Raw genomic sequence first — 15069 nt, 5'->3', positions numbered from 1 at the left:
TCATGTTAGTGATGTTGAATATGACTGTTAAGGCAATGGGAATTATCATGATGGCAAAGATTACATTATGTCATTGTCATGATGGTTATAGTGTGGTGATAGAGATGATGATTGTATTGGTGATGGTTGTAGGTTCATGGCCATGGGGTTTAATAACATTGTTCGTTACAATGTCTACAAACATGTATGAAATATCTACTGCACCAGTTTTTAATGTGCATGAAAGTGTGTCACACATACTAAGTTACTTGGCCAAAACATGAGATAGAGCTTACTTTTACTTTTCAAAACATGGTTTCTCTGTGTAGTCTTGGCTGTCTTGGACTCACTCTGTAAACAAATCTGGCCTCGAATTCACAGAGATCTACCTGCCTCTATCTCCCAGAGTTCTAGGATTATAGGCATGTACCACTGTACCCAGCTGAGATAGATCCTATTATTAGCTCTTATTTACAGGTAAATAAACAATCACAGACATGTCATATGACTTCCCAACATTACACAATCAGCAAGACCTAGAAGTTACATCCTAAGTTAGCTATTTCCCTCTTGTGTGTTGTGTGTTTTTAATGTCCAATTTATAGGAATCTGAATAAAAGAGTTTTTTTTTTTTCAGAATTTCTGAAAAATGTCCTCTGGGAAGCTATAGGCTTTCTGTATTATGTCCCTGGAGCTCTGCCTCCTGCCCCAACATCCACATTTTTGGATTTGAATTTTCTGTCTAATTTAGGTAAAATATTCTGACCTTATATCCAACTCTCATCCAGCTTCTCCTCTAAATTTCTAACATTCTGTCTGTTTTCTAGTTGATTGGTCGTCCTGTGATGGTACCTTACTGGTCTCTGGGATTCCAGCTGTGTCGCTATGGATATGAGAATGACACTGAGATTGCCAGCTTGTACGATGAGATGGTGGCTAAGCAGATCCCCTACGTAAGTACATCTGTTGGGGATTTGTTTGTCAATTGTAAGTGTGGTTTTAAAAGGACACACTTTGCTTTCTCATGTCATGTCACACTGAGCCTACATGTTCCACGGTGATTCAGGGGAAACCATTTCCCTCATAACACTGGTGGCTCAGACTGACAATGAAAAGCTAAGAGTGGCTCATGAGTGTTGTCTCCTGTATCACGATTTCCTCTGCTTCTTTTGAATGACTGACTTCAAGATATTTAAGTATAATGTCCTTACTGACATGATGATAGAACACTGCTCCAATACCTGTTTTGCTTAACCAAGAAAACTTAATGCAAACTCAGTGGGCCCATCCCATACAAGGATTGCTTTCTTGGGCCCAGCACAGCAAAAAGCTCTCTGAGCAACAAGCCTTCCTCTGGCTTCGTGTTGGAATCCTGTATTGAGTTTGCAATGCAATCACATACAGAATGAATCACATTCACTTCAAAACTGATCATCTCAATAATCAGAAATCATCTTGTTACCTTTAGTGTTTGTCTTGTACTTATTGTTCTATGCTTCAATGGTGCAAAGTACTTCCTGTAATATAGTGGTTCTCAACTAGGGGGTCATGACCCTTCTAGGGGTAAAACAACCCTTTCAGAGGGGTCACCTAAGACCATTAGAAAAAGCAGGTATTTATGTTACATTCATAAAACTAGCAAAATTATAGAAAGGAAGTGACAAAAATAACCATGGGCAGGGGTCACCACAACATGAAGAAGTATATTAAAGGGTCACAACATTAACGAGGTTGAGAACCACTGTTGTAATGGAATATCTCAAGTAGAGTTATACATTTGCTCATCTCCAACACTGGATCTCTAGTGACAACTGTTTTGGTTTTGATAATGATTCATATCATCTTAGGACTGAATATTTGACATTATTTTTTATTAGCAAACGTCACTGATTTCAGGACCTCATAGAGAAGTCCAAAGCACTTTTTCCTGTGGTGTTTTATTCAGTATTTACCACAGCCGCTAAAATAGGCACTTATATCTTTTTTCAGTTTTTGTTGATATTGAAATGAATTTTTCTGTTTCTGAGTGAAAGTTTGAAAAATTCGTGAATATCCCAAGATCCAAAGCTATAATAGGGCCTAGAATGAAATATCCAGACACACTCTGCTAGAGCCAGCAGTCATCAGCAGTCCCCAGCAGCAGCCACTGCTTCCCTTTGTCATCCCCAGGATGTGCAGTACTCAGACATTGACTACATGGAGAGGCAGCTGGACTTCACACTCAGCCCCAAGTTCACTGGGTTACCAGCCTTGATCAACCGCATGAAGGACGATGGGATGCGGGTCATCCTTATTCTGGTTAGTCCTCCTGTGGATGTGTAGGCTGTAGATGGGACACTGGATGGGCTTGTGTGGGGATGGCCTTAGATTGTCTGTTCTTTCCTGTTACAGTGCAAATTGAAACTGGGAACTTGCCTTTTTTCTATCCACCCTCATTTGATCTTAACTTTCCCACCTACTTTGTGCCCTGATTGCAGGACCCAGCCATTTCTGGCAATGAGACACAGCCCTATCCTGCCTTCACCCGGGGTGTGGAGGATGACGTCTTCATCAGATATCCCAATAACGGAGACATTGTCTGGGGAAAGGTATGAGCTTGGTGGGGATCCAGTAATCCTCACCCAGGGCCAGGTACCCTGTTAGTGTGTTTAAGAATGTAGTCTTGACTGTTTCCTTTTGCTTTCTTAAGTGTTTGGTATTTGTTTCACAATCAATACTTATTTATTATTGGTAACAGTTAAGGGATTTATAGGATCTACTTTTCTGTGGTACAATCTTCCATAACAAACAAAGGACCAGCTTCCAGTTTCACAAGAAATTCAGTGTAAGGGAAATTGCCTGGGACATTTCTGTTTATCGCTTTTCTGTCTATAGGTGTGGCCTGATTACCCTAATATCACTGTGGACCCCTCTCTCGACTGGGACAGTCAAGTGGAGGTAAATTGCCCTTGTGGATGTTGAATGAATCACAGTTTCTTGGAAGAGGCAGCAAGGACACCACAAATGCCCATACATGGCATGGAAATATACTTAGAATATGTGTCCTTCTTGTTGTTTGTTTCCTGGTGATCTTTCAAATACTTTTTGTTTCTAATTCATGTCTCATTTCTTACTCTGATATCAGTATTATTGTTATTGAGAGTTGAGACTCAAAAACCTTGGGTTATATGTCTATGGTTATCATAGTAAAATTGTGATTTCAAATCCAAACCTGTCAGAATCCAGAGGCTCATAGACTTTCAACAGGAAGATACCACTAAAAATAATATTTTTCTGTGAATTAAGGTATAGGTTGTGTAGTTTGACTTTTTCACTGCCTGCCTTATGATGACAGACAACCTATTTACCTTCTTGATTATAAATCCTTTCTGATTTGCATGTTCTTCCTATCTTTGCTTTTACCCTGTCACAACTGCCTTGTATTATACATTTGCTCTCTATTAGGAATAAACTTTTTCCTTTATAATGACTATAAGTATCACCTTCTTCTTGAACTGCATTTCCCCGCAATATCAGCAAGCTTTCGCATTTTAAGATCATTTAGCCCTATTTACCCATTGCATGAATGCAGCTCATTTCTGTGCTGTGAGTTGTGGTTATAGAATTTGTGATCAGGGTTCTAAGAGTAGGAAAGTGGTCACTGGTGGAGAGCCAGATGTGATGACTCTGTAGACAAGGGTTACATCAGACCATGTGTTGCCAATTCATCTTTCCCTGAGGAGCTTGGAGGTCAGAGAGAAGCCTGGCTATTTGGGCATCTGCTTCTGGTGCAAAGTTCTCTTTGTTAGGAGTTTCATGATTTCTTTTTTTCTTTCCTCCTCTATCTATCTGTCTGTCTGTCTGTCTGTTCATTTATTTATTCACTTTACATTCTGATCCCATCTCCCACTCTCCTATCTCCTAGTCTTACCTCCACACTCTCCTTCTCCCACTCCCCCCTTCTCCTTCCTCTCACAGAGAGGGAGGTCGTCGGTTCATTTCGTACCAATCCATCCTGGTATCTCAAGTCACTGCAGGACTAAGCACATCCTCTTCCACCTGGGAATGACAAGGCAGGCCAGCTAGGGGCAAGTGACACAGTGGTAGGTAGCAGAATCAGAGCCAGCCCCTACTCCTACTGTTAGGAGACCCACATGATGACCAAGATGCACATTTGCTACATGTGTATAGGGGGTCTAGGTTCTGTCTATACAAGCTCTTTGGTTGGTGGTTCAGTCTCTGCAGTCACCCGTGGGCTCAGTTTAGATTACTTTGTAGGTATTCTTGTGGTGTCCTTGACCCTCTGGCTCCCTGTATTCTTCCTCCTACTCTTCCATAGCACTCCTCAACTTCAACCCATTGCTTGGTCTTGGGTCTCTGTTTCTGTCTCCATCAGCTGCCAGACACAGCCTCTCTGAAGACAGTTATGCTGGACTCCTGTCTGCAAGCATAGCAGAGCATCATTAACAGTGACAGTGGTCAGCCTTCTCTGTGGGTTGTGTCTCAAGCTGGGCCAGTCATTGGTTTGCCATTCTCCCAATCTCTGTTCCATCTTTGCCCCTACACTTCTTGTAGACAAGATACATTCTGGATCCAAGGTTTTATCTGTGGGTTGGTGTCCCCCTTCCTCTACTGGGAGTCCCACCTGGCTACAGGAGGTGCTGACTTTAGACTCCTTGACACCCTTTGCTTGGAGTCTCAGCGAGGGTCAACCACATAGTCTCCCAGGAGCCTCCCCTGTCTAAGAGATGCCTCCCTCATTTCTTCTCTCTTTCCCAGTTCTTCTCCTTGCCTGCCTTCTACTTCTCTCTGGCTACCTCGTTCTCACTGCCATTATTCTCCCACCTCATCTCCCACTCAGTTCCCTCCCTTCATCTACTTCTGATGTCTATTGCATTTTCCATTCTGAGCGATATTAAAGCATCCTTTTCTACTACCATTTTTACACTAAAAAAGAAAGATCTTCCAACTCCTATGTATCACCATTATTATCACATTGTGCCTCCCCTGTGAAAAAGCAATGCATGCTGATCCATTTCTGGTCTGTTCTTTAACATCTTGTGCCTTCTCTGGGACTATGGGTTCTTCCCTAATTGACTATTATCTGGTGTGTGTAAACAGTTGAGGCTTCCTACTATTCTTTTCCATGCCATTCTTTAGTCCTGATGCTTGCAGTTCTGTGAAGAACATAAATAAGACTTTGTTGAGGCACACCAAGGGCTGAAATGTTCTACAATAAATAACAGGGAGAAGCATATAGATTTTTGTGACTATTTTTTTCTTCTTGAGTGGCATAAATCCATGAGTAGACAGAGAGTATGAATAACTTTTTATCCAGTATTTTCTCCAACTTTGTTAAACACAGTAGATAATATGAAGATAAACTTGAAAATGAATGGCAAGATCTTTGCTTCTAAAAAACTGTTAAAGTTGAGGAGTGACACATTGGACCCACTTTTCATGTAAGATGTATATGCTGCTTTTATAATCTGAGGCAACAGGAAGAGAAACTAAAAGCAAAGCACTACCTTAAGCTATCCTGCTTTATATTGCATATAAATCAAAGCAAACAGAGAACTAGTTGGTCCAAAATCATGAAGTGCAATCTTATTCTAACTTTTATCCTAGTGGGAACGTTTCCTGAATGCTTTTGTCCATCCTGATGTCTTTTACCTGATACCTGACGTAGCTAAAACCTCACATGGCTTCTGCCTTGCCTCATCAGTCCTAGGAAATGAGGGAGCATTTGGGATAGGGGATCATAAGTTAGTGAGTGCAGTATGTTGACCACTCCCATTCCTGCAGAGATATAAGGGAAATTACTGGATGTTTTTCAAGTTCTTGATAGGTGTTATTTTGTGCTTTCTTACTTGTATTCTACATGTTTTTCTAAGATAATGCTGTTCCAATATCTGCTATAGACTTGGTTCAAACTATTATTTGTCTTAAACTGTGTAGTGTAAGACAGTGTATGAGTCATGTTCATATTAAATGTATTTTGCTGCATTTACAAATTAAAGTATTGCTATTTTACAGCAATACCGAGCTTATGTAGCCTTCCCAGACTTTTTCCGTAATTCAACTACCAAGTGGTGGAAGAGAGAGATTGCCGAACTCCACACGAATCTACACAATCCAGGGAAGAGCTTGAAGTTTGATGGCCTGTGGATTGTAAGTGTGTGTGTGTGTGTGTGTGTGTGTGTGTGTGTGTGTGTGTGAAGGGTAGGAGTGCTGTGTTTGTGGGAGGGGAGGAGGGGGAGGGAGTGCTTGCATGTGCACACATGTGTTCGTGCATCTTTCTGAACTTTACATTTTTATAAAGATTTACTATTTATTTCATTGGTATTAGTATTTTCTCTATTATGTATGCATGTACAGATGTATACTGTTTTGCCTACATGTAATGATGTAATGTATGTATGTACATTATGTGTGTGCCTGGTACTCCTGAGGGGGTCAGATCTTGAAATGGAACTGGAGTTACAGGTGGTTGTGAGCCACCAAGTTGATTCTGTGAACCCAACAAAAGGAGCAAGCACTGGGAGATCGCTGCAGCCATCTTCCTGTGTGTGTCTTAATATACTAACAGAATAATATTTATCTCTGGACTTGGATATGCCACACTGCACTTCCTCTAATCAAGGGTTGGGCAGATTTGGTCTTCTCCACACCTGGTCCTTTACCTAAAGCTCTTGCTCTAAGACTTCAAATGAAATCTTTGGCACTTTGATGCCGTGGGAAAACTTTCCATAGAGATTACTCTTCCTTTATAGCCAGATTCCCCATCATTTAAAGATCTTCCCTATGCAGATGTCCAGAGATTTCTGAATGATTAGTGCTCTATTTGCCATTTCCTTGTCTCTGAATTTACATGCTATGATGATATTTAAACAAAAACAATGTTTCTGACATTTGTAGGATATGAATGAACCTTCCAGCTTTGTGAATGGGGCCGTTCCTTCAGGCTGCAGCGATGCTACTCTGAACCGACCACCCTACATGCCACGTAAGGACCCTGGGTCTCCTTCTCTTGTTGGGAGTGGGGGCAATATTTGGACACATGCCTGAAATGCTGGAGCAAATGTTGCTCGTCATGACAAATGTCATTGAGGAGACACTGAAACTGAAGATCAGCTGTCCTTTATTCAGAAGGCAGGCAATCTGGAGGGCAGGGAATTAACACCCCTACAATCAGCCTTCCCCTCCCTAGCTAGCACATTTTAGGGAATGTGTGCTGCTTTTGCCCAAATGTAGACATGCCAACTCATCTCTACATGAAGAAGTGCTATTGAGAACTTGTCATATATGAAATTGACCCTTGGTGTCCTCTGTGCATAGCCAGCAAAAGTTACCCTGGCCAGTAGGGGTTATCTGGCCATAAAAGCTAGGTTCTCATAGTTGCTGTGGTTTAATGGGCCAAAGACTAGCTATCGGGAGCATTTTACCCAACACAGTGTTGGTAAGATCCTGGAGACACGAGGAAATTTTCTCAAAATTGTGCAGGTGGTTCTCAAGAGTTGTAATGTCTTCAAAGGCTTCTCACTGTAAGATGTCTTAGTTATCTACTTTCATGATAATGCATCCCCCTGCATTTTCATGCCAACCAATGATTGGAAAAAGTTGATTTCCTTTTACTTGGGGCCAATTAACTATTTGTTCTATTTGTTTTTATGATTCTATTTGTGTTTATGACTTAGTTCTGCCAATTTTGGTTTCTTTGAGGTATAGGGTCTTGTAAAGATTACACAATTTCCATAAATATCAGCTTTCTATAGTAGAGTATATATAAAGAAACAGATACTAGTACAAGCTTCACTGAATTGTGTTAAGAATAGTAAATAGCTTGTGTTAGCAGTCTTGACCCAAGCCGGGTCTGTTGCGTCTAAAACAAAAAGGGGGAACTGTAGAGAGCTGCGGAATGCTATGCCTTAAAGATGGAGCTGGTTTCCACCTTCCACCTTCCCGATGGTGAGTGCTCTCTGTCACGAACAATTCCACATTTGGCTAAGGCTGAGGATCTGGCTTGCTTCCATGTATGTGGACCTATCTGCATTGCCCCCGTGGCACGCCTGGGTTGGCTACCCAGAGGCTATTTAAGCTGTGGGCTGGCTTTCCCCGGGGTCCGAGGATTGTTCAATGTTCCTGAATAAACTGCATTGAAAAAAAAAAAAAGAAAACCCAGGGTTTCTCAGCCTCCTTTACTTTATAATTGAACCAGCAACTGAAAGCACATGCACGGCTTCTTGTACCTCATTTCAGAGCACTTCAGAGTTCTGAGTTGACCCTAGGCAGTGGAGGGGGTCCAGAAAGGAATCAAGTTTATCTTCAGTTCTAGAGATCAATCCATCAGCAGAAAGTCTGGAATGAGAAAAATCACAACTGCCTCTCACTGTCATATATCCTTTCTCAGATGTGGAAGCCAGGGACAGGGGCCTGAGCAGCAAGACGCTGTGCATGGAGAGCGAGCAGATCCTTCCCGATGGCTCCCCCCTGCGCCACTATGATGTGCACAGCCTGTATGGCTGGTCCCAGACCAGACCCACCTACGAGTGAGTGGCACACTTTTCTGTAGGTGGCACTATCATGGCGATGGCCAGTGGCTGGTGTAACTACCCTGTGTTTCCTTCTATTTTCCATTCTAGAGCTTGAGAAGAACTCAGTGTTTAATTGTCTAGAGCAGTGGTTCTCAGCCTTCCTAAGACTGTGACTTTTAATGCAGTTCCTCATGTTGTGGTGACCCCACCCATTATGAATTGCAGTATAAATATATATCTGATATTTCTGATGGTCCTAGGCAACCCCAAAGGGGTGTGACCCACAGGTTGAGAGCTACTGGCCTAGAACATCTTATTTCTTAACTGAAGAGTACTTGAGCATGGAGACAGCTCTTTGGTTATAACTGGGAATGCAAGTTTCATCACTGAGAAACTAATCATTCTTTTGAGGACTGCTTGCATAGGGGTGTGAGAAAGTACTATACAATGGAGCTAGCAGATGATGTGATGTGTTAATCATAAGGTGTAAAGGTAAACAGGGTGCTGTAATCTATTTTCTTTTAAAGTGGATCATGGATATTGAGATTTTAGCCATTCTTGTTCTCTGATCAAAGAATAGTCTACTGAATTAGCATAGTCCCAACGGGCGACCTCAGTAAATAATACAATTTATACAATTGCAGACTAGTAAATTTTAGTTCATCAATTATAGAAAACCAAATGCCAAAAAGATAAGTAGATAGACCTTATGATTGCTTAACATTTGGGGACAGTGCAATGGGTTTAGCACTTGGTGAAGTTGTTAGCCAACCGCTGTGAAAAGGCATCAGTATTGTCTCTATCAGCCCTAAACCCCCTAAGTCCCAGGGTTGCAGTTGAGAAGATCTGATCTGGGCCTTCCCTTGCCCTGCACTGAAATTATTTTCCTATTTTCCCAACCAGAGCTGTGCAGGAGGTGACAGGAGAGAGAGGGATCGTCATCACCCGCTCCACATTCCCCTCTTCTGGACGCTGGGCAGGACACTGGCTGGGAGACAACACAGCTGCCTGGGACCAGCTGGGGAAATCCATCATTGGTGTGTGGGCTGTGCCCAGGGCTTATGCAGACAGGGCTGGGAGTAGGGTCCTTGGCGAAGGGGGAGGAGGCAGAGGATGAGTGCCTGTCCTGACCCTGCTGCACCTCTCATTGCAGGCATGATGGAGTTCAGCCTCTTTGGCATTTCCTATGTAAGTGTCCTTTGCATGCTCCTCCTCCCTAGCAGGGTGGCAGGGTCTCAGAGAAAAGCAGCAAGAGCTCACCTTGTTCCTTGTTGTTTCAGACTGGGGCAGACATCTGTGGGTTCTTCCAAGATGCTGAATATGAGATGTGTGTTCGCTGGATGCAGCTGGGTGCCTTTTACCCCTTCTCCAGGAACCACAACACCATTGGGACCAGGGTAGGCTGTCAGCTCTCCCCTATACTGTGTCACTGGGAATGCCACCCCAGGTTCTGAGAATATTCCTGCTGTCTGCGTTCCTTGGGGAGTTCTTCCAAGCCATTAAGCCTTCTTATAAGCTATATTCTCCAATATTATTTTGATGATTCCATATATTTACAAAGCATTTTTGATATGTTACATAAAGAATATCTTATGGAATCATAAGATATTGGCTGTTTTACAAGTACTAAGAATATTCATTTTTTTTTAAAGAATATTCAATGGTATAGATTTCTTTTCTTTTTAAAACTTTTTAAATTTAATTTATTTTATATGTTTATTTATTACAATTCATTAACTTAGTATCCCTGCTGCAGCCCCCTCGCTCATCTCCTCTCAGTCCCACCCACCCTCTCTCTTTTCCCTCTATGTCCTTTCTCTAGTCCCCTGATAGATGAGGATCTCCTCCTCTTCTATTTGACCCTAGCTTATCAGGTTTCATCAAAGAAACATCATCTTCCTCTGTGGCCTGGCAAGGCTGTACCCCCCACGGGGACATGAAGAAAAAGCTTGCTTCTGATTTCATGTCAGAGACAGCCCCTGTACACCTTACTAAGAACCCACTTGGAAACTGAGCAGGCAATGGGCTTCCTTTGAACAGGGGGTCTAGGTCCTCTCTGCTCGTGATCCTTGGTTGGAGTATAGGTGTCTGCAGCCCCCCCCCCCGGGCCCAAGTGTTTTGGCTCTGTTTTTCTCCTTATGGAGTTTCTGTCCCCTCCAGGTCGTTCTATCTCTCTCTTCTTCCATAAGGATTCTGGCACTCTTCCCTAATGTTGGCTATGAAACTCAGTATCTGCTTTGATATCCTGGTAGGTAGAGTCTGACAGAGGTCCTCTTTGGAAGGCTCCTGTCCTGTTCCTTCTCTTCTCTTAATTCCAATATCTATCCTGTTTGTCCTTCTGAATGAGGATTAAGCACCTTCCCTAGGGTCTTTCTTGTTTAACTTCTTTAGGGCTATAGATTTTGTTACACCTTTTCTATATTATATCACTAATTTCCACTTATAAGTGAGTATATATCCTATGTGTCTTTCTGCTTCTGGACTATATCATTCAGGATGAAATTTTTAGTTGCCACCATTTGCTTGCAAATTTCATGATTTCCTTGTTTTTAATTGCTGAGTAGTATTGCATTGTTTAAATATACCACACTTTCTGTATCCATTCTTCCACTGAGGTATATCTAGGTTGTTCCTATATTCTGACTATTATGAATAGAGCTGTTTCAAACATGGTTGAGCAAATGTCCTTAATAAATGGTGGGGCACATTTTGGGTATATATGTAGGAGTGGTATAACAGGATCTCGAGGTAGCACTATACCTATTCTGAAGAAGCACCAGACTGATTTCCAAAGTGGTTGGACAAGTTTACATTCCCCCAGCAATAGAGGAGGGTTCACATTACATCCTTGTTGTAGCCCTATCCCTCTTCTTCTTCCAGCCCCTTTTCCCATCTCTCCTTTGCCTCAGAAAAGAGGAGCATTCTTTCCCATCCAGCCCAGCTCAACAAGTTGTATCAGGACTGCATATGTTCTCTTCCCTTGTGGCCTGGCAAGGCAGTCCCACCAGGGGAAAGCGAACAAAAGGCTGGCCAGTAAGTCTGTCTGATGCAGTCCCCACTTTCTGACTAGAGGACACACGTGAGACCTAAGCTGCCTATTTGCTACATATTTGTAGGGGTCTAGATCCTGTTCATGCATGGTCTTTGGTTGATGCTTCAGTCTCAGCAAACCTCTCTGGGCATTGGTTAGTTGGCTCTGCTGGTCTTCTTGTGGAGGTCCTGTCGCCTTCCAATCCTTTTAACTTTCCTCCTACTTTTCCACAAGACTCCCTAAGCATCGCCCAGTGTTTGCTGTGAGTCTCTGCATCTGTTTTGAGGCACTGCTGGGTAGCGCCTCTCAGGGGACAACTCTGTTAGAGTCCGGTCTTGAGATCTCACATGCAATTGTTTTGAGTCCAGTTGAGTGGAAACATTTGGGATAAATTTTCAGAGTGTAAGTCCCTTGAACTTCCAGTTGTGCTCTGAACAGAACTTTTCTTTTTCTGTAGAGACAAGACCCTGTCTCCTGGGATGAAGCCTTTGAGGATATTTCCAGAAGTGTGCTGCAGACCAGATACACCCTGCTGCCATATCTCTACACCTTGATGTACAAGGCCCACACAGAGGGCAGCACAGTCGTGCGGCCTCTTCTCCATGAGTGAGTGTCAAGTTGGTTTTTGGGTAAACAGTAGGACATGTATGTAACCTGCACAGTGGGACTTGAAGAAACAATTCTTCCACTCTGAGTTGTGACTTTCTTTGATCATATTGACCTGGTAGAGACCATACTTTATCAGTCCCTCTGTGCTTTGCTTACCACAGGTCTTGAAAGGAAGGCCAGCTATTGAATAGGAAACAAATTAGAAAAGATCCAATGTCCCTTAGCATTTTTTTTTCTGTTTGTGTCCTCCTTTTATTTCGTTATATAATTTTATTTTGTTATATAATTCTAGTCCACCATTTGTTCAGGTCACCTCCATGAGCATTCTAGTAAAGATTTAAGAACATAAAGACTTTCACATTGAAAATGTGCCATAATGAAGAAGTAGTTTGTCCATGAGCATATTTCTCTACAATCACTGGCATTTCAGAGGCAAGACACATAGGATAATGTAGGGTATTTCGTTATCATTAGCTCGGCACTGTGTACAGAGGCAGAGAATACATAAGTGTCTCTGACATAGGTCTTAGCTTGAACATTTCCTCAGGGTACTAAGAGCAAAACCTGTCAGGGTCTGACTGTGACACCTTCCATTCCCTTTCCAGGTTTGTGTCTGACCGGGAGACTTGGAACATAGACAGACAGTTCCTGCTGGGTCCAGCCTTCCTAGTCAGCCCTGTGCTGGAGCCTGTGAGTATGGAGGCCTCAGAACCTGAAGGACTGAACTGCCAGGCTGAGTGAATATGAAGATGGAAGTAGGGTGTGAGACAGATCCTGAGACCTGGTTTTTAGTCCACATTTGTCTGTTATGGTCCTTCAGCGTAGAATTCTGTGTCTTGGGTTTTCTGCCTCAAATCTTTCTTTACAATAGTTCCAGTTCCTAAAATAGTCAAAGTGAAAGAGTTTTGTAGTTTATTTGAACATATGACTGTTTTCCCAGTGGTTAAAATGAAACGTGTAGGATGAGGTATGGGAAGTAGTTTTAAGATTTTTATGGCCTCTGTCATATTTACCTGAAGTGCTTAGAACTGCTTGCTATAACGTGCTGCCTTGTGGCTGGCTGGTACTTTACTTCCTTTCCTGTAGTTACACATGTAGCAAGCAACATTTCTCCATGTCTTCTGTACCTGAACCTAGACCAGCACTTAGCTAGCTAGAGAAGCTAATTAAACCATCTTCAAATACCTTTGAACCTGCAGGATTTTTCTTTTCTGCTCTATACCCAACCTTAGCTATTGTGTCTTTAGAGAAAGGATGAATCAGTCTTCAAGCAGGAGGTAGCCATTTTCTTTGAAGTCCTGTTCCTCAAGGGGCTTTTGTGAAGGTACTGGTTTCTGTTAGGCAGTTTCTCCCCCTGGAGACCAGGGAAGGGAACAGAGGTCTCAGAATTGGTGACCTACAGGAAGCTGGGGCACTTGTACCAATTCCAGCTCTATCATTTTATGCCACCGTTCAATGCCGGTTGGCAACTCCATCTCAGATGGCAATGCCCACACCCGGTCTGTTTTTTCTTTCAGAACGCCCGAAACATCAGTGCGTATTTCCCCAGAGCCCTCTGGTATGACTACTACACGGTACGTTTGCTACTGGTTCCTAGAAACTGGCGGTGTTAGAGTTCCATGTCTCTGAGTATGACAGGCTCAGAAGACAACAGACCAACTCTGACTCAGGAAATCTGCTGCTGTGGTTGGGCGTAAATCACATGTAATCCTGCCATCTTGTGCCTGGCTGGATATGAGCATGTCTTTCCTTAGTTGACGCTAGCCGCATGGTGAAGACTCTAGCAAGCTCTGTTTCCTACTCCAGAGAGCACTGAATAGTATGGTGTTTGACCACATTTTTGTTCATGTGAGTTCACCTGTACGGACATCCCTCCCCCTCTGTATTTCTAAGTGTCTGTCGCTGTTGCACAGATGCTTAAGAACGACTCCATCTGATTGACTAAGATGGGTGAGATATGGTGTTGTCAATGAAGACACTGATATTACTCCAAAAGGAATATGACGCCATTGATTCAGAGCCAAGTATGAGTTACTATTGCGTGGGGTCAGGGATTCAAGTTGCCCCAATGCTCCACTGTGGAAACATATACATGAACTTTTTATAATGACCTAGCAACAGAAAGCTGTAAGTCAGGAATCTATAAATAAATTATGGCCCGAGTGCAGGAGAGGCCGAGAAAAGAGGATCCATCCAGTCTAGCCAATCAGCACCTCTAGGTTCAGTGAGAGCCTTTGTCTCAAAAACAAACAAACAAACAAACAAACAAGTAAATAAATAAATAAATAAGGTGGAGAGAATGATGGCTAGGACAATCAGTCCTACACATACTGACACACACAAAGATATCAAAGATACACACACATACAGACTAATACATATGTACACATTCGTATATAGGTGTGTGGATATGTGCATACATATGAACACATATTTACATACAAGCACACACAGACATTCACACTCACACACATGTACACACACAAATGCACATATACACATTCATATACAGCAGTAATTTTCAACCTATAGGTCAAGACCCCTTTGAGACTCGAACAACCCTTTCACAGAGAATAGCCTAAGACCATCAGAAAACACAGATATTTACATTATAATTCACAACTGTAGCAAAATTATAGTTATTCATTAACAACAAAAATAATTTCATAGTTGGGGTCACCACAACATGAGTAACTGGGTTAAAATGTCACAGCATTGGAAAGGTTGAGAATCACTAATATACTGCCATATACACATGTGCACACAGATGAACACATATATACAATACACACAGACAGATATATACATATATATACACACTATAGGACAGCATCCTAAAAAAGAGCTTTCTAACCTGTTCTTTAGAAGTGCCTGCCCTAAACAACGTGTGTTAGAGAGGAAAGGAGCAGTAGACAATGCCCCTGTCCCCACCTCATA

General features: G+C 42.4%; 1 protein-coding gene across 4 annotated transcripts in view; it reads left to right on the top strand.

Moving 5' to 3' along the window:
* Mgam (maltase-glucoamylase) overlaps positions 1–15069 on the top strand; it is a 132705-nt gene that overhangs the window by 82198 nt on the left and 35438 nt on the right. For 3 of the 4 annotated variants that reach the window (XM_060380124.1, XM_060380125.1, XM_060380126.1), the window contains 13 exons: positions 807–932; positions 2149–2277; positions 2457–2567; positions 2854–2916; positions 5995–6129; positions 6877–6964; positions 8369–8507; positions 9396–9529; positions 9646–9680; positions 9773–9889; positions 11981–12129; positions 12738–12822; positions 13650–13706. In XM_060380124.1, the coding sequence (XP_060236107.1) occupies positions 807–932; positions 2149–2277; positions 2457–2567; positions 2854–2916; positions 5995–6129; positions 6877–6964; positions 8369–8507; positions 9396–9529; positions 9646–9680; positions 9773–9889; positions 11981–12129; positions 12738–12822; positions 13650–13706 (1368 nt within the window). The remainder of the gene's footprint in view (positions 1–806; positions 933–2148; positions 2278–2456; positions 2568–2853; positions 2917–5994; positions 6130–6876; positions 6965–8368; positions 8508–9395; positions 9530–9645; positions 9681–9772; positions 9890–11980; positions 12130–12737; positions 12823–13649; positions 13707–15069) is intronic. The other variant, XM_060380128.1, reaches the window with a different exon arrangement.

The sequence above is a fragment of the Meriones unguiculatus genome, chromosome 3 (genome assembly GCF_030254825.1).
Source record: "Meriones unguiculatus strain TT.TT164.6M chromosome 3, Bangor_MerUng_6.1, whole genome shotgun sequence".
Taxonomy (NCBI): Eukaryota; Metazoa; Chordata; class Mammalia; order Rodentia; family Muridae; genus Meriones; species Meriones unguiculatus.
Note: the sequence above shows the minus strand (reverse complement) of the source record. Positions and strands in the feature narration are given on the sequence as shown.